At 37.7% G+C, this 20,742-nt stretch overlaps 1 protein-coding gene and 2 long non-coding RNA genes across 24 annotated transcripts in view; 2 read left to right on the top strand and 1 right to left on the bottom strand.

Moving 5' to 3' along the window:
• gria4a (glutamate receptor, ionotropic, AMPA 4a) overlaps window positions 1-20,742 on the bottom strand; it is an 877,747-nt gene that overhangs the window by 678,372 nt on the left and 178,633 nt on the right. For 9 of the 11 annotated variants that reach the window (XR_015508478.1, XR_015508477.1, XM_087282680.1 and 6 more), the window contains 2 exon segments: window positions 14,926-15,124; window positions 10,294-10,541 (listed from right to left, as the gene is read on the bottom strand). The exons of 1 other annotated variant lie outside the window; for it this stretch is intronic. Coding sequence is in view for 7 of the 10 variants with exons in the window: in XM_087282680.1 (XP_087138806.1) it covers window positions 10,294-10,541; window positions 14,926-15,124 (447 nt within the window). In the remaining 3 variants the exon portion in view is untranslated. 11 annotated transcript variants of the gene reach the window in all.
• On the top strand, window positions 5,375-10,293 carry LOC147833775 (uncharacterized). Its single transcript, XR_015510052.1, has 3 exons — window positions 5,375-7,378; window positions 7,752-7,925; window positions 8,489-10,293. It is a non-coding gene; the product is annotated as an uncharacterized LOC147833775 (long non-coding RNA).
• The window catches only part of LOC141377928 (uncharacterized), a 244,751-nt gene continuing 241,987 nt past the window's right edge, over window positions 17,979-20,742 (top strand). For 9 of the 12 annotated variants that reach the window (XR_015509986.1, XR_015509985.1, XR_015509978.1 and 6 more), the window contains exons 1-2: window positions 17,979-18,029; window positions 18,250-18,376. This is a non-coding gene — a long non-coding RNA (uncharacterized LOC141377928). The remainder of the gene's footprint in view (window positions 18,030-18,249; window positions 18,377-20,742) is intronic. The other 3 variants (XR_015509984.1, XR_015509982.1, XR_015509987.1) reach the window with 1 other exon arrangement.

Raw genomic sequence — 20,742 nt, forward strand, 5'->3', positions numbered from 1 at the left:
TTTACAGCTCATTATAATGCAAAATGTGGGATATACAGGTTATATGTTTTTTCAGTCTGTTTAGATGTATCTTTTGTTATTTTAACGCATATATTGTGAAATTTGCAGCCTGATCTCACGAGAAAACTGAAGTATTTTACGTTTTGCCAGTTTAGTGGCTAATTCGTACGAGTTCAGTCGTACGAAATTGTACGATTTTAAAAAGGAGGCGTGGCACCTAACCCCACCCCTTAACCCAACCGTCATTGGGGGATGAGCAAATCGTACTAAATTGTACGTATTAGATCGTACGAATTAATTTGAGTTAGCCACTAAATCAAAAAGTTACGAAATGCCATGAGATTGTGTTGGAAATTGGCTATATATATTTATAATGAGACAGCAAAAGATGCATTGGCTGGTTCCTGCCATTGTTTTCACATATGTTAAACCCAAAATACTCTAAATACATCTCTGTCTGTCCCTTTTGTCAGATATAATTATAATTTAGTCTGTATTTCAGGTTACTCTTGTTCTGTACGGAGCTCCTAGCTAATGTTTTTATTTTTGGTGTAATCTACTCAATATGTTCAATTATATTTTTGACAACTGAATTATAATTATTTTGTAGTGCATTTCAGAGTACATCACGGTGAGTGAGCGTCAGCAACTGGCATGAGCCTTAAAAGCATAGAGCAGGGCTCATTAATATTCATGACCCTTCCAAATAAGGTAAAAACAGCTTTTCATTCTAGGGCTAATTCCTAGGGTTGCAAATAGACTTGTAAAACAGTTTCTAGAGATTGTTTGCACTTACTTTAGCCACACTCCCTCTATGTAGATAGAATTAGAATAGAATGGATTCAATACATTCAAAGTGATTGTAAACATAGGTGCATTCGTTGGCATTTTAAATAAATTTAGAGGAAAATTGCTTGATTTTAATTTAGTTTTCTGAAAAATCTATGCATATTATGTGCGTTTATGCTTGAGAAATGATGAAGCCAGATATTTGTTCATGTTTTGATAAATTTTTATACTATATATTATATCAATTTTACCCAAAATACTTTAGGCCTAAGATCATATTGCAATTGAATATACAGTTAAAGTCAGAATTATTCAACCCCCTTTGAATTTATTTTTCTTTTTTAAATATTTCCCAAATGATGATTAACAGAGCAAGGAAATTTTCACTGTATATCTGATAATATATTTTCTTCTGGAGAAAATTTTATTTGCTTTATTTCGGCTAGAATAAAAGCAGTTTTTAATTTTTTAAACACCATTTTAGTCAAAATTATTAGCCCCTTTAAGCTATACTTTCTTTCGATAGTCTACAAAACAAACCATCGTCATACAGCCTAATTAACCTAGTTAAGCCTTTAAATGTCTCTTTAAGCTGTATAGAAGTGTCTTGAAAAATTTCTAGTCTAATATTATTTACTGTCATCATGACAAAGATAAAATAAATCAGTTATTAGAGATGAGTTATTAAAACTATTATGTTTAGAAATGTGTTGAATAAATCAGAAATTGGGAAAAAGTAAACGGGGGCTAATGACTCAGGGGGGCTAATAATTCTGACTTCAACTGTATCTTGAATGAATAATGTTTAGATAATTGTCTAAAAATACTAAGGGGGAAGATAATTCTTTTGACTTTCATCAGTGCGGCATAATGTAAGTCGTTAATAATTGTTATTTTGGATGAAGACCGAACACTTCATATGCATCATGCTCTGTTTTCAAATCAAATGGAGTATAAACTAAACACCGGAATTCATATCGTTCATATCCATTGTTTTGTTTTCCAGTCCTGTGTGGAGACTCGAACTGAACGCCATTTTTCTTTCATCTAAAACCTCTCCAGCATCTCAGGATGTGACATCGCAGGTTTACAGAAGTAAGTTTGTATAAATCTGAGCTCTCTTTCTCCCCCTGAGCACATGCTGAGGCATGTTTGATATTTCAGGAGCTTCTTTCAGTTCTTATGCGACAAAAACACTTGATGACTGACTTTTTTGGGGCTGTAGATTTTAAAAATGGCGAGTGAGAGTCTGTAAACGCTGGCAGCATGTTTATATCCGCCCTGGAGAGGTTAAACGGTCAGAGTCAGAGGTCACGGTGCTGAGATTAGTTTGCTGAACTGGCCGAAAGCAACAGAAGGAAAGCATCAGAATGGAAAATGACGGAGTGCTCTCTCTCTTAGCCTCTGGATCGATCCACGCGCAGGCGGTCAGTAAAGCCCTCTCAGGCAGAACCGAATCTCCACACAGGTCAGAAAGTGAACACAGATCATCTCAAACTCATTTCAGCTCACATTCGTCATAGCGGAGCATTACTCATCATTACAAGCTTAAAGACAACATGAAATGAGATTCAATTAAAATGCCAAAATGATAGTCAGTGGTAAATGATGTGCAAATTGATCATGAAAGATCATCTATTTTAATTTTATATAATTATAGTTTCCACCAAAATCTAAAGCAGAACATTCATAAAGTCAAATAATATATATTATGATGTTAAAATGATTCCTGAAGGATCACGTGACACTGAATATGCTAAAAATTAAATCATGGAAACAAAACACATATACCAAATATAAATAAATAAATGTAAGAATATATTTTGCAAGCTATAGAAAACCACAGCTTTAATTTGTCATTATACTGAAAGTAAAATAAAGGTTTTTATTTTCTCAATAGGAATTTATTAGTAGAAATGCACTGATTTATTAGCCACTGATGTTCACCAATATTGGATAAATTTAAAGCTAATAGCAATAATATTTAAAATCTATACACGCTATTTAAAGGAAATAATGTTGTAAATTATGTGCAAAACTAATAATAAAAGATCATCAATTTTAAAATTATTAAAATGATTCCTGAAGTATCACGAGACACTAAAAATGGTTAGTGGTTAGTATTAACGGTTGTTTTCTAAAACTTAATATATATATATAAATATATATATATATATATATATATATATATATATATATATATATATATATATATACTATATAGTGAGTTTTAGAAAACAACCGTTAGTTTAATTTTCTTTTCAGCTTAGTCCCTTTATTAATCTGGGGTAGCCAGAACTGAATAAACTGCCAATTTATCCAGCACATGTTTTACGCAGCGAATGCCCTTCCAGCTGCAACCCATCTCTGGGAAACACCCATACACTACAGACAATTTAGCCTACCAAATTCACCTATAGCGCATGTGCTTGAACTGGGGGATACCGGAGCCCCTGGAGGAAACCCATGCAAACCCAGGGAGAACATACAAACTCCACACAGAAACGCCAACTGACCCAGCTGAGGCTCGAACCAACGACCTTCTTGCTGTGAGGTGACAGCACTACCTACTGTGCCTCCCATAAAAAAAAACACAGTTTTGAATTGTAATTATATTTAAAGTACAAAAAAGTTCTTTTGGTTATTCAATAAAAACAGAATTTATTAGTTGGGATTCACTGATGTGTCAGCCACCGTTATTTACAGATTAGTTTAAAGCTAATATTTAAAATCCCAAAACGCTATTATGTGGGAAGTAATGCTGTAAATTATGTGCAAAATTGATCAAACGTGATCATAAAAGATTGTAATCTTATTTACCTTTTTTGTGTTGTGTTTTTTATTAAATAAATGCATCAGTGAATATAAAAGACTTAAACTAAAATAAAGATTTTAATTTTTAATGAGCATTTATTAGTAGAAATGCACTGAATTATAAGCCACCGATATTCACAGATATTGTATTAATTTAAAGCTATTAGCAATTATTTGTTAAATACCAAAATGCTATTTAGTGAAAATAATGTTGTAAATGATGTGCAAAATTGGTCATAAAATTTTATATTTAATAGTTTCCGCCAAAATCTGAAGCAGAACATTCATAACATTAAATATGTTATAATACTAAAATGATTCCTGAAGGATCACGTGACACTGAGGATGCTGAAAATGACATCTAAATAAATAAATAAACAAAATAAAATAAATGAAAGAATTAAAAAAAAAAAAAAAAAAAATATATATATATATATATATATATATATATATATATATATATATATATATATATATATATATATATATATATATATATATATATATATATATATGGTGGCGCAGTACGTAGTGCTGTTGCCTCACAGCAAGAAGGTCGCTGGTTCTAGCCTCGGCTGTTTTAAATTGCAATCTTATTTACCTTTTTGTGTGTCTTATTTTCTTACTAAATAAATGCATCAGTGAGTATAAAAGACTTTTAAAGTAAAATAAAGATTTTCTTTTCAATAAGAATTTATTAGCAGGGATTTATTGATGTATCAGCCACTGATATTTACCGATATTCACCGATATTGAATTAATTTAAAGCTATTGGCACTAATATGTAAAATCCCAAAATGCTATTTAGTGGGAAATAATGCGGTAATGATGTGCAAATGATCATAAAAGGTCATCTATTTTAATTTTATATCTAATAGTTTCCACCGAAATCTGAAGCAGAACATTCATAATATCAAATAACTATATTATGATATTAAAAGGATTCCTGAAGGATCACGTGACACTTAATGTGCTGAAAATTTAATCAAAATCCATATAATATATAAATAGAATTTTAAAGTAAAATAAAGGTTTTTTATTTATTCATTAGGAATTTATTCAATAGAAATTTAGATTTATCGACCACCGATATTTACCGATATCCAACGATATTGAATTAATTTAAAGCTATTGACACTAATATTAAAAAAGCAGATGCTGATGATTAAAATGTGTAATTTACATATAGCAATAGAACTTTTTAAGTTTATTAAATATGTTCTATTATATGTTAAATAAAAGTTTATGTTGTTAAAATAAATATTGAACAGCAAAAATAACCTGAAGATTGTCAAATTGTCATTTTTATTTTAACTTGTGCTTTCATTCGTTAATTTTCCTTATTTATCAGGGGTCGCCACAGCGGAATGAACCGCCAACTATTCTAGCATATGTTTTACAAAGCGGACGCCCTTCAAGCCGCAACCCAGCACTGGGAAACACCCATACAGTCTCACATTCACACACACTCATACACTACGGTCAATTTAGTACTATAGCACATGTGTTTGGACTATGGTGGAAACCGGAGCACTCGGAGGATACCCACACCAACACGGACAGAACATGCAAACTCCACACAGAAATGTCAACTGGCCTAGTCGGGACTCGAACCGGCAACCTTCTTGCAGTGAGGTGACAGCACTTACCACTGAGCCACTCTTAAAATGATGGACAGTTGAATGTTAAATGGATCCAATTTAAGTTCAATGTAAAACTAATTTAATAGAGAAAACTAAACTAGTATTGTATCGTAACCTACACATTTTTCCTGTTAATATCGGTATCAGCACCCCCCAAAATTTGGTGCATCCATATTTATTAGACATTTATCTTAGTAAGTTAATTTCATGTTGTCTTTGAGAATTTTAGGAGACTTTCACAGTGTGAAGATGGCATGGTGTGAGACATGCTGAGAGTTAATGCACAGGAGCAGTGAAATATGAGCATTGATCATTGAGAATGAAAGTGTTTGACAGGCTTGAGGAGCAGAAATGAGCAGAACGAGAAACATCAGAGATAAAGTATGAAGTATAAGAGTGCAGCGTTTACCTGAGCGCTGGTTCTGTGGAGGAACAACACCATTATACACACACAAACAGCACTCTCTGTGAGCTCAAACGGGGATTTCTTGTGGGATACAGAAGCCGTTATGTCTGAATAATAAACTAATAAATTAAACTTGAACACTTTCTGAGCAAGATAATAAATAATTTACTATTTGTTTCAAGTCATAACCTTTTTAATTAGAAGTTTCTCCCTGACATCTGCTTATGAAATTGGTATAAAATAGTCATGTTTTTAAAATGTTTTTTTTTTATTTAAAACTATTGTTATTGTTTTTCAGAACAGGAATTTTGTTTATTAAACCTGATGTATGAAATAATCAGCCGATTTGAATGTTACCACTCGATTATCAGTGGTTATCTGCTAAGATATAATGGGCCAGTAGGCGCCTCATGTACCTACTAGTAGGCTCAGAGAGCTGTTATTATTCATTTACATGCTAAATCAGCTATAGATAACGAAAGTTAACGAGAATTATTTATATTATTTATTACATTTCCCATTTTGTATTTTATTAACATCCCCTACCCCAACCATCACAGTAATGTAAAATAAGATCTGGAGTCTTCTCTATTAGTATAGCTGATTAACCATGTGAATGGATGATAACAGCCTTCTAAAGCCTGGTTTATACTTCTGCGTCAAGTGATCGGCGTGACCTACGACGCATGCAACTCGCGTAGCTGTGCATTTATACTTCTGCATGCTGTTTCTGTTGGTCGGCATTAACACTTTCGAAACACTAGTTGGCAGTGAGGTGTTTGTGTTCCTCTGTGTCGAGTTTCTTCGCTGGTGTTTTGTTTTTCCTGAACGCTTCCTGAATGTACAAGTGGCTCAAACTCGCTCAGTTTGAGGCAGGAACCGGCGGACGTGCAACAACTTTAACTATGAGGTAAACACAAAACAAAACTTTCCATCCGGAGCTCCTTCACGAGACTCCACACTTGTAAACAATCTCCATCGGGCTCGCGGTGCTCTCGGTCCCACCCAGACTCCTCAGCGCTACCAAGCCGACCAATCACAGAGCTTGCATTATGTGTCGTTGCGATATGTAGTTACATTTTTTGAGCGGTGCACGTCAGCGACGGTCGCAGCGTAGGGCTATGCATCAACACGCAGGCTGCGCCATAGCATACGTGTGTGCTTGACGCAGAAGTATAAATCAGCCTTAAGCCTACTAGTAGGCGCAGAAGGCCCCTACTGGCCCATATTTATCAGATGATAACCACTGAAAACGTCCATTCAATTAAGTGATAACATTCGTAGTGGGTGAAATAGTAGTTAATTTTACAGTTAATAAATAATTCATGTGAGATTTAGAAGTGTTTTCCATTTATTTACCGTTCTGAATTACATTAGAGGACATTTATCTCTGCCCTGTCAGCTTTCAATGTTGAAAATTCAACCCTACAGTTTAAAAAAGTGACTTTTATTGACATTTTACTATTTTGAAACATTATATTGTATAACAAATAATTTATAGAGAATAAATTCTGTAGGAAAAGGGCTGGCAGTTTATTATTCCGTAATTTGTAAGACCAACAAAGCCAATATATCACTTTAGACTATTAAAAATGTAAACAAATGTCACGTTTTCAACATCAATTGCTGTTGAAGGAAAGATAGAGGCAATAAAAAAGCATAACTAAAGGAAAAAAAACCCTGAATAACAGTATAAAAAAACTATTGATTTACAGATATTTTTCAAGTCATTCATTTTCTTGTCGGCTAAGTCCCTTTTTTACCCGGGGTCGCCACAGCGGAATGAACCGCCAACTTACCCAGCAAGTTTTTACGCAGCGGATGCCCTTACAGCCACAACCCATCTCTGGGAAACATCCACACACACATTCACAAACTACGGGCAATTTAGCCTACCCAATTCACCTGTACCACGTCTTTGGACTGTGGGGGAAACCGGAGCACCCGGAGGAAACCCACGCAAAGGCATGGAGAACATGCAAACTCCACACAGAAACGCCAACTGATCCAGCCGAGGCTCGAACCAGCGACACAGCGACCTTCTTGTTGTGAGGCGACAACACTACCTACTGCGCCACTGCCTCGCCTTATTTTTCAAGTATAAAAGAAATTCTTAAAAAACGCTTAAATGTTTTTAATAGAGTATCGCGTTTGCTGCCTCAGACTTCTAGGGATTAAACAATTTAGAGAGAAAAACAGCTCAGTTTTATTTAAAGGATCAAACTGAGCAAATATTAGACAGATACAAATAACATGAATACATTTCCTTACATGTATTTAATAATAATTAATAATAATTCGTTACATTTATATAGCGCTTTTCTGGGCACTCAAAGCGCTTTACACAATGGGGGGGGGAATCTCCTCATCCACCACCAGTGTGCAGCATCCACCTGGATGACGCGACGGCAGCCATTTTGCGCCAGACCGCACACCACACACCAGCTGATTGGTGGAGAGGAGACAGAGTGATGATATGCCAATCATGATATGGGGAGGGTTAGGAGGCCATGATGGACAGAGGCCAGTATGCCGGGGTTAAACCCCTACTCTTTTTCGAAGGACATCCTGGGATTTTTAACGACCACAGGGAGTCGGGACCTCGGTTTAACGTCTCATCCGAAAGACGGCGTTCACTGAGCAGTATAGAGTCCCCGTCACTATACTGGGGCATTAGGACCCACACAGACCGCAGGTTGGGCGCCCCCTGCTGGCCTCACTAACACCACTTCCGGCAGCAACCTAGCTTTCCCAAGTGGTCTCCCATCCAGGTACTGACCGGGCGCAGCCCTGCTTAGCTTCAGTGGGCGACCATGTGAGAGTTGCAGAGAGCTAGCTGCCGGCTATTTCTAATAGCTTGTCGTAAATCAGTGAGCTTACTACTTGTATAAAAGTATATAAGTGTTGGATGTCATCCCATTTCTCCAGTAACATATCTTAAATGCTTAGTTTTATAATCAAGGCTCTGTAAGTTTTAAAACCCATAATGCAATGCACAGCAATGCAGATTGAGAGATGAACACATAAAGGCTCCACCTCTGAGAAACAGTGAGATAAAAGGTTCTGGAAATAAATGATTTTGAACAGATACAATTTTAGATGAATAGATTTACATTTAGATGACCTATAGTGCATGTCTTTGGGTTTGTGGGGGAAACCGGAGCACCCGGAGGAAACCCTGCGAACATGGGGAGAACATGCAAACTCCACACAGAAATGCCAACTGAACCAGCCGAGGCTCGAAACAGCGACCTTCTTGCTGTGAGGCGATCGTGCTACCCACTGCACTACCGCGTTGCCTTATAAATTAAATTAATTTGTATGTTGATATCTGTCCATTAGTTTTTTGTTGTTAAGTTTCTAGTTTCTTTAAATTAAATTTTAGAAAGAATAAGTCAAAATTAAGAGGGTTTTTTCTCAAAACAAGCTAAATAATCTGCCAATGGGGTAAGCAAAATAATCTGGTTTTCACTTTGAAATAAAATGGTCCTGCTTGCCATATTGGAGAGATTATTTAGATTGTTTTACCGAAAAACTCTTAATTTTGACGTATTATTTCTGAAAATAAGACAATATGTTTTGCTTGTCTAGAAAACGCTTCTTCACTTAAGCTTAATTGACTTAATTTTAAAATTTGGACTAGAATCAAGACTAAAAAACTAAGAAAGAAAATAATTTATTTGCACTAAATAAATTGACTTGACTTGTTATTATCAATAAGATTGTATATCAACTTAATACTGCATATTAATTTCGAGTGTGTCCTCGTTGCAGCCTGCAGCATGATGGCGTACTGGATCAGGTCCAAATAGTGCAAGCTGCTGTTGCTAGAAATGAGAATTCGTTCGTTTATTCATCCATTTTTCTCCGGCTTAGTACTTTATTTATTAGGGGTTGCCACAGTGGAATGAACCACCAACTATTCCGGCATATGTTTTACGCAGCAGATGCCCTTCTAGCCTCAACTCAGTACTAGGAAAACACTCATACACTCTGGGCAATTTAGTTAATCAATTCCCCTATAGCGCATGTGTTTGAACTGTGGGGGAAACCGAAGCACTTGGAGGAACCCCACGCCAACACAGGGAGAACATGCAAACTCCACATAGAAATGCCAACTGGCTCAGCCGTGAATTGAACAAGCGACCTTTGTGCTGTGAGGCGGCAGTGCTAACCACTGAGCTGCCCTAAATTTGAATTATTTATATTGATTATTAAATTTCCGATTACATTGTGTGTTATTAATGTCTACACCTACCCTAACTGTCACATACACTAACATCTACACCTATCGTTACATGGTTCCTGTAGCATGGGCATTACCATAGTGGTTATTTCAATGTCCACTACGTATTGGACCTGATCCAGTATGTAATCATGCTACAGACTGCAGCGAGGACATCTTGTAATCTTCACCCACGTTGTCTATAGTATATTGTATATCCTGACCATTATTCTTCTATTGGTGTAAAATCAACAACTGTATGATGACCACAAGGATATCACTGCATCACAGAGAGCACTGAGTGAGAAAGATGAAGAGAGAGAGAGAGAGAGAGAAACAGAGACAGAAGCACAGCAGGGTGGGTGGAATACTATAACAGCGCTGTGATTGGTTGGTTGTTATAATACTCCACCCACCTTAGCTGCGATCCTTTAGGCGTGGCGACGCCGTAGCCCTTGGAGTCCAGATTCCCTCCGACCTTCATGGTGTCGCAGGGCTTGCGCTGTTCCGTGTACTCGTTCATGGTGGACTCCAGCAGGAAGGCGTATTTGCCTTTGGACTTGCGGACTCGAGCGACGCCCTCTGCTGTGGTCTTGGTGAAGACGGTGGGCTCCGCTGACTTCATGTAACTCCACATTTTTTCATACACCGCGATTTTCGATCTCTAGAGAGTGAAAGACATGTGGTGGAACACTGGAATTTGTACCCATAGCCTCTTTCACACATAGGCCCCGTTTACACTAGTGCGTTTTAGTTTTAAATTGGCGTTTTAGATTAAAAACGATCCGCGTCCACACTAGCGATTCACCTAGCGTTTCTTAACATATCTCCGTCAACACTACGCCACCAAAAACGTATACATGACCATTCGCGCACTCTGCGAATGCATGTTCTAGTATAAACAGGAAGCATGTGTCTCGCTTGGCATTTGGTTTTTGTTAGTCAACAAACGCCGGTTGAACAATGAACGCGATGGCAAAGAAAGCAAGAGAGGTATTTTTGTGGACAGACGACGAGGTTGAGATGTTACTAAACGTAACAAATGAATACCTGCAAAATGGCGCCTAAAACAGACAATAGTGCAAACAACGCTCCCATTTCTGTGTCCATGTTGTTGTTTACAGTGAAGGTTGGTCTGCTGTCTTCCGGTAGCGTTAAAGCCATGTGTTATAGTCATGTGATAGGGGCTTGACGAATAAGGGAAGGATACGCAATGACACAAAAGCCCCAATCAGGGAGCGAATCTCAGCAGCCCCGTCTCCGTTTTCAGATGTCTCCATTTTCTGTCATCCACACTGAGACGGTGCAGCAGCGTTTTAGAATAAAAAAAGACTCTCCAGCGTTTTTAAAACGCTTCGTTTCGGCGTTCGAAAACTCCGGCGTAGTGTGGACGAATGGCGTAACCGTAGCAAAACTTATGCGTTTTCAAACTAAAACATATTAGTGTAAACGGGGCCATAGTGTACAAGTTATGCACTAAATGATGCACTACACCAGGGGTGCCCAAACTCAGAGTTTAGCTCCAGCTTACCTCAATATACCTGCCTGGAATTTTCTAGTATGCCTACATAGAGCCTGATTAGCTGGTTTAGGGGTGTTTAATTGGGGTTGAAGCTAAAATCTGGGCTCAATCAGGACTGAATTTGGGCACCCCTACACTGAACATTTTGCAGTTGACCCAGCCGGGGCTTGAACCAGCGACTTTCATGCTGTAATGCCGAGTTCAGACTGCATGATTTTCAAAGTAGTCATGTCACAGATGTTTTCACACTGCATGTCTATCTGGGCTAGCGTTTCTTCGCTGCTTTGTTTGCACTGCAAGGTGGATTGGCGACAGGGACTTTCACATTGCATGACTTTAGTATACAAAGATTCGCCAACAACTTCGTCCAAACTACTTCTCACAGCCAAAAACACGTAGTATATCTTTTGTTATTAACTACATAATGAGAAAGAAGCCTTTAATGGGGTAGAAAATGTACATGTTTGCTCACCTGGGTTTAAAGGGAATTAGCCATTTCTCCTCAATGTTTATAATAAACAAATTTCTTTCTGTATGAAACGTCAAACAGACACGGGTGCTCCTGAGTCCTGTCAAACCTCCACTAGTTTTCCCTCCATTTCGGGGGTCCAAATAAACCGAAAAAGAGCGCTTTTAACTTCTCCCCCAGCCTCCCGCTGGCCTGCAGCAGGTATACACACACACACGCACACACAAGTGAATGCTGCTCTCTCATTGGCTGAAGGCGATCGCCGATGTTATTTTCAGTCAAAACTCAATTCACACGGCATGATTTGAATCGCCGACAGCTCCAGATATTCAGCACACCAAATATCTCACAGGCATCGGCGACTCATCGGCGATTCTCTCAGATCGCGTCTTTGACAGTTCATACTGTGTGATTGTCACTCACGTGCACGAGCAGCGATTTGCCTGTGATTTCAGGCATTTGTCGGCGATTTCTCAAAACCTGTCGGCGAGCCAAAATCGAGGCTAAAATCACGCAGTCTGAACTAGTCATAGGCTACCCACTGCGCCACTGTGATGCCTAATCTAGCTTGATAAATGTAAATACATTTTTTGAAAAATCTACATTTCATAAACTTTCTGGGATTTAAGATGACCAGATTGTCTGTCACTGTCTTACGAAGAGTCTACAGAAAGTACAAAAGAAAAGCATTTATTTGAAATCTTTTCCGACATCAGAAATGTCTTTCCTGTCACACTTGATCAACTGAGTCCACCCCTGCCGAATAAAACATTCATTTCTGTCAGTTTAGCACTCGCTCAGCTCTGAAGTGTGCACCGCTGCTCAGTCTTTCGCTGTAAAAAAAGACGAATGGCTCTAATACGGCCTGTTTTGTCCTCTGAGATCTCCTATTTGACATGCTGATGTCCCAGTGTGTGTTGCAGTTGATCATCTGTGTCTCTTTCATCCGCAGGCTTTAGTCCGGAGCTCCAGCATGTGAGAGAGAAGCGGCGGCGCGTGACGGACACTCAATCCATTATAATGTTGGTCACGTCCAGCCTGGAGTCGAGTGCTGTTGTGCCGTAACACTCCAAAATAAAACATCACACACGCCGATGAATAAACAACACCCTCGACAAACCTGCGCTCACACACAACAAATGACAAACAAACTCAAGTGCTCGTCCAAACACCGCGGGACGCCTGACATTTACTTATTTCTTATATCCCCGGTTTGCTGATCAAATGCTTCTCTCCAGTATATCAGCCGTGCGCTACAAACACAGAGACAGGCTGACGCTCTTATTGTGATGGTTGCAGAATGAATACTATATCATAGCTCTATGTACTACAGTTGAAGTCAAAATTATTCACCATCTTTTTCTGTTTCCAATATTTCCCAATTGATGTTTAACAGAGCAAGGAATTTTTTACAGTATTTCCTAAACAATTTTTTTCTTTCGGAGAAAGTCTTTCATTCATTCATTTTCATCCACTTATCCGGGGCCAGGTCGCGGGGGCAGCAGTCTACGTTCACACCGAATGCGGCAAGAGCGTCAAAGTAGCCAGAAGTCATTCATTTTTAATGAGAGCCGGCGGCAAGGAGCAGCGCGGTACGTGTTCACTGGTGTGGGCGTCGAGGAGAGTTGAAATCAAGTCAACTTTATGGTAATGAGATATGACGCGGTTTGGCGTCAAGCAATCAGAATAAAGACATCCACCGCTTGACAGGAGTCCAGAGAACACAGACCTGTGAACTTTGGTTCCGACCACAGTTGTTCCCAAGGGTTTGATTATTGCGGTCGTTGGATTTATCAATTATTTACTATGTTTTCTTACAGGAACATGCATTAAATAAGTTACTGGCGAGTTACTGATGTGCATTAATGATATATTTTTATCTTTAAAAAAGCGGGAATCTCATGTGACAATACAAAACAGTATTGCTGCTTCAGGATATTTCAGACATATGGACACATTGGATAATGAAGTGGAGCAAAGCCACAGCACACGCAACTTGATCATCCATTGTTAAATGAATTTGATAAAAAGTGTGCAATTGTAACCCCGCCGGTCCTACGCCACCCAACCTGCTCCGAGCTGGTATTGAACCGTCGGCCTTTCGCATGGGAGTCGGTTGCTCTACCAAGGTTTCTGAAGACCATGGCCTCTAGCGTCTGTCACTAGAGTACCTTTAGATGTCAGAGGAGTGAGGTTTACCTGCACAGCACACACTAGCTGGCCTCCGTTACACAACATTTTCACGCTAGAAAGCATGTTTTATGCAGGAATGTAACTGATATGCTGCAACAGCCCCTTTAAATATGAGATCAATGGAGCTAAATTTGATGCTCTCGCCGCAGGAGCTGAAGGTAGACTGTGTTGTTGCCAGGGTGGCCAGAGCGACCTTGGACGGATTCTCCGCTTTCAGTGTGAACGCACAGTTAGAAGAGAACTCCAGACTTTCCTCTCCCCAGACTTTTCCTTCAGCTCCTACGGGGGGATCCCAAGGTGTTCTCAGGCCAGCCGAGAGACATAGTCCCTTCAGCGTGTCCAGGGTTTTCTTCGAGGTCTCCTCCCAGTGGGACATGCCTGGAACACCTCCCTAGGAAGGCGTCCAGGAATCATCCAAAACAAATGCACAAATGCGGCTCTACTCCCGGGTGTCAGAGATCCTCACCCTATCTATAGGTGTGCACCCTGCCACTCTTTGAAGGAAACTCATCTCGGCCGCTTGTATCCGACATCTTGTCCTTTCGGTCATGACCCAAAGCTTATGACCATAGGGGAAAGTAGGAACGTAGCTTGACCGGTAAATCAAGAGCTTTACTTTTCGGCTCAGCTCCTAAACTACAACGGACAGGTACATCGACCGCATTACTGATGCCGCTGCACCAATCCGCCTGTCAATCTCCCGTTACACCCTGCCCTCACTTGTGAACAAAGATACTTGAACTCCTCCACCTGGGTTAAGGACTTTCCTCCAACCTGGAGAAAGTCTGACTTGTTTTATTTCGGCTAGATTAAAAGCAGGTTAAATGTTTATTATTATCGTATGCATTACAGTTGTTGTCTCACCCTGAAGAACTCTTTGGTGGAGCCCGAATCGAGAGTCCCGTAGGCGATCTCTGTCTGCTTGGCCAGGTCTTCTGCGCTCTCGATGGGCGACACCATTCTCTCCACGGTCAGGAAAGCTGCCAGATTTGCAGTGTAGGAGGAAATAATGATGAGAGTGAAGAACCACCAAACTCCTCCGACTATGCGCCCAGACAGAGACCTGAGAGAGAGAAAGAGCATACACTGTAAAAAAAACATGCAAATGAGCAGTTTTCCGTATTTTATGATTCATGTTTTTATTTCGCCCCATTTATTTGTCCTTTTGATTTGCATTATGGGACCTTGATCTTTCTTTTAACAACTTTTAACCTTAAAAGGTTGAAAAAAAGTGACTTTTATGAACATTTTTAATAGTTTAAAGTAGGGATGTCCAGATCCAATCACGTGATCAGAATTCAAGCCCGATCACATGGTTTCAGACTGTTCGAAATCGGACGTTACCTCTTAATCAGGACTTGAATATATATGTATATTATATACAGTTGAAGTCAGAATTAATTATTTATTTCAAATAAATACATTTTTAAATAAATTATTTATTTATTTCAAAAAAGAAAAACATTCTACTGATCAGATCGCTTTGAGAAAAAGCACGCCTATAGCTTACCTAAATTGCAATGAATCATGGGTTTATCAATTTTATTGCAGCCGTGACACACCAACATATCTGGCCCAGTTCAGGCTCAGTTATGGGTTATTAACTTGAGACTTGACCCAGATATGGTCCATGTTTGGCCGTTGTCTGGAAGCCAGACTTGGTCTAGTCGTGTACCATAATTCACTGCCGCATGTGGGCCAAGCAAAAGCTGATTGTGTGGGCCAGAGCTTGGCCAGGGAGGATGTGGGATCCCATGGTTGGTTAATCCATATTTGACCCAATGTTGGATTACAACAACCCAGCATTTATCTATTTACATTTGTAATAATGAATGTTTTTCCACATTTAAGAGCAGCAAAACTATGCAATATCCCAAATGGAAATACAAACTCCATTCATTTGTCCAAAAATACGGCTAAGTGAAGTTTTTCAAACTAATTTCGAGAGGAGCACGTGATATAATTGACTGCAGCTGGCCGTCTATCTACACTCATTAGTTAGCCAATCAGATCTATCATAACTCACTATAAGTAGCCTAGCTAGATATTACTCCCTTATTTTCGTTTTCCGAAGAAACCCCCCATCCACCCCCTTTCTCCTCCTTTCCAAAAAGAGGAGCTTTCGAGAACCACCTGATCTCGTACTCCCCTCACATGCTCTATGGACCTGGTGGGAGCCCTGGGCTCAACTATCTCCGAGCTCAGGGTTCTCTCCCGGGACAGCATGCCAAACCTGCTTACAGTTGTCAAGCAATATCTAAGTATGAACTCTTGAAAATAGTAATATTCATTCATTCATTCATTTTCTTGTCGGCTTAGTCCCTTTATTAATCCGGACTCGCCACAGCAGAATGAACCACCAACTTATCCAGCAAGTTTTTACGCAGCGGATGCCCTTCCTACCGCAACCCATCTCTGGGAAACATCCACACACACACTCATACACTACGGACAATTTAGCCTACCCAATTCACCTGTACCACATGTGTTTGGACTGTGGGGGAAACCGGAGCACCCGGAGGAAACCCACGCGAAGGCAGAGAGAACATGCAAACTCCACACAGAAACGCCAACTGAGCTGAGGTTCGAACCACCGACCCAGCGACCTTCTTGCTGTGAGGCGACAGCACTACCTACTGTGCCACTGCCTCGCCCTAAAACAGTAATATTGTGATATATTATTAACATTTTAACAGTGAAGGATGGAAAAGACAATCACAGCTTCTGTTTCATGCTGATTTTAAACCACTGAAGGAGAAATGTGTAAGCCTGGCACGTAACGAAGCATAAAAATGGATTTGTTACTGTTCAGTATCAGTCTGTGAACCTGATGTGCCTTCATCTGATTGCTTTTCCAAAGACAACTTTCACATTATGCCGTATGAAATATCACATCTGTAATCTGTGGTTTCCATTTAGCCGACAAACAATCACCAATTAAGAACAGGTACAGAGATCTAGTAATATTATTTGGAGTCCTACATCAGTCATGACTAAAACAAAACAGCATTGGCGAAGAGTAACATATGCGATGTTTCATTTAGCATTTTCTGTCATCATTTAAGTCTTCATTTTCTCACTCTGCAAGATGGGGATATTACATTTGCACTTTAGGAATGACTTTACACTATTTCAAGTGACAGAACTCTCATTATAAGACCGCAGCACGTCTGCAAAACCTGCAGTAAATCCAGAAAAATTAGATCTCGTTAAAAGCGTGCCATTCTCCCTCTTGGAGTAATCTACTGAAACACAGTTCATCAATAACAGGACACAACTCGGAGATTCATTTAAACACTATAGTAAAATTTAATTACCCTAAAACACCAGGCAAATGCATAATATATTGTGATACGCCGCAGGCAATGGAAAGGTTTCCTCAACAATAAATGCTGGTAAAAATGTAAATGGAGCTGCCCAATTGAGTGTCAAGTCAAATTACTCCATTTCTTATTGGATTTCCTCAGAAGAAACAAATCTATCAGTTTATTTGGTTTCTGGTCCATTTAACAAAGTCAGACGCATTCTGATAACACTCTCCCAATGAAAAACTATAGTATATTATCTCACACTGATTATCATAAGCAACTAACACTGAATTAGATTGGAATGTGAATACAATTAAAATTTAAAGCATTACTACAGTTATTTGATAATACAGAGAATGCTTTGTATTGAAATTGACCACATAAAATCAATTGTTTTCTACACCAATATTAATGTTTTTTTATACAGAGTTCTACCTTTTAGATATGAAATATTGTTAAAGAGTAAAAAAAAAATGTCGGAAAAGAATTGTATAACTGTTTCTGGATTTAAATATTCGCGCTTACATTCTAACCAATCATGTTTAAAATATGGTTTGAGTTATATGGAATTAGACCAATCACAAGGCAGTGCTCGTGCTGCTATTGTCCAATTACTGCGTTGATACAGGTTGGGGGCGGAACGAACAGTAGGAGTTCACGGTAAGTGGCAAGTTTGTAAAAGTAAAATTATGATGATTTACGTTTTGGTTTTTTTAAGTACACACCGGCCAAAATGTGTGTAATGACGGTTATTAACACAAGCCGCGGGCTTTATTACTGATTGTTTGTTTGAATTACAGCTGGATAAACAAATGAAAGGGATTTTGAGGTAACGTTACAACTCTGACAGGATCAGTCGATGTTTTTTTTATTATCGCAGATTGTACCGACCAACACAAACTCTTGAAACCTGGAGAAGTTTTAGATGATTGGATTTAATACGGCTCAAACCTCCGTGTTTACAATTACATCCGTACCGAGAGCTTTACTGCATCTGCGCCACACAGGTAACGTTAAGCCTTTTACTGAAATCTAACTAGCAATGAAAGAATATCAAGAGGAAAAAAGGTCAGAAAGGGATTACAATCGCAATTATTATATACAAATGCAATTATGTGAGTCTTTTTAAAAATAGCTTTCTTAATCAATATTGTCACAATTATATATTTTTTCTTGAACACGTTTTGCTTTAGAATTTCGCGACCATGAGCACTAGGCTTTTATAAATACTGCTACGGGATGAAGTCTGCTTTTACTTTCAAGTGAACACCTTCTTGCCATTTTGGTTTTAAAGATGATCTGTCTGCGATGTCAAGTTTGCTGTGTTATAAATTAAATATGTCATGTGTTTGCAAATTTCGAGCAGATCGAGGTCTTACATAAGCACTGCGTGTAAAATTAAGATGTTATGTTTGCTGCTATAAGTCAAATTTTCAACCTATGCCTAGGCATATTTTACAAATACATAAATAATTATTTTTTATTAAAGAAAAACACTAGTCATAATGACAAAAGTAGCCAAGATTTATTTATTAACAAAATCTGACAATACATGTAGTACTTTTATTATTTTTATTTTTGGCCCTGCACACACTTAATTTCACCTCAAATATTTAGGCTATTTATTTATTTTGTAAATGACTACAAATTACATACATTAAAATTTAGATAAAATTTATAACAAACGAAATAAGTTTCAAAAAGATTTTTAAATAAAAAATAGACGAGGTTAAGTGTTCAAAAACAGGTCTGACTCACTCCTTTTCTTTCAGCATATGCCATCCCAATAATACATCCTTATTTAATTACAATGAACAAATTGCACAAAACGGCGGTTTATTTTGCTGTGGCGACCACAGATTAATAAAGGGACTACACCGAAAATAAAATAAATGAATGAAATTGCACAAAACAGTGATATTTAAAAGTAAAGTAACAGGCTATTTAAAAGTACACTTTATAAAAATCTAATTTACAAGAGCTAAAGCAATATGAAATGTGTTGAGGCACATCTGCTTTTATTTATTATTTTAGGTTTGTTATGATTTTTGTGCAGGGGGTTTATTATTTAATTGATCATTAAATCAAATTGAAAATCTAACTTTTTTGTTCATTAATCGGTTGCCTTTAAAAAAAAACACAGAAATTAACAACCGCAGACTGTCCGCTACTCCAGATTATTTCGTTCACTCGGCACTGCGTATTCAAGTAGCCTATCAAACATTTATATTAAGGAGATATTTAGGCTATTTCATGATTTTTTTATTTTAACGTTGTTTGGGCTCAATTAGGCTGTTTTTTTTTTTGTTTTGTTAATGAACTGCTACACATCTTTTCATTAAATATTTAGATTATAAACTGATGTTTTAACTTTCTGACTCCAAGATTGCAATGTAATGTTCTAAATAAAATAAAGTATAGGCTGATGATCATTTTATTTGCCTGCAAATGATTTAAACTGCTGATTTTGTTTACCCAGAGGAGAACTGCATGTATACAGCGCGATATGATACAGCGTGTTTAATTCTTGTGCTATTTTAAGTGAATGTAAAAAAACCTGGAACGAACACCCCTGATTACATTCTAATTTAAAAATCGGTTTGAAATTATGCGATTTGTAGGCTTATTATTATTATTATTATTATAAATAATACCGGGGTTTTACAAACAGGAAAAATGCTATAGTTATTCATAGTAAATACTACATAGTTTAACCATAAAACAATAAATTGTATTATTTATTGATTAGAATTTTAGTTAATATAGACTTTGTTTATTTTAAAGTTTAAATAAGAACTTTAATGAATGCGCATTGTAGTATTAGTTATAGTGAAATTATAAACAGTTCTATACTTTAGTTTTTACTACTGTAAATACATTGTGGTGTATTGTAGTTTCATTTATTTATTGCAGAATTGAGTAATTTTTATATTAACGTTAGTATAGTTGTTGTTACCATAAAACATACAGTGCTTAGCATATATGAGTACACCCCCCCCCACAAATCTCTTATTTGAATGAATATTTTCCATAGGATGCTTTACAATATTATATGTGTACATATACAATAGATTAGTCAGTACTGAAGCCAAATCTGGAGCTAATCTAACAAAATAACTTTAAAAAAAATAGTAGCCCAAATTTATATGTTAGGAAAAAAATATTAAATAATATTTTCAAACATGGCAAAAAAATATATACGATTTGGTTGAAATGTTGTTGTTTGTAATTCGTTTTGCAGTATTTTGCATGAATTTAAATGTATCATCTTTCCTTTTCCAATGATGTTCTGTGACAAAAATATAATTTAAATAAATATATCTGTTTAATAAATCTGTTTCGTTCAAATGCACCTAAATTACCCATATTCACT

The sequence above is a fragment of the Danio rerio genome, chromosome 15 (genome assembly GCF_052040795.2).
Source record: "Danio rerio strain M-AB ecotype USA chromosome 15, GRCz13ab, whole genome shotgun sequence".
Taxonomy (NCBI): Eukaryota; Metazoa; Chordata; class Actinopteri; order Cypriniformes; family Danionidae; genus Danio; species Danio rerio.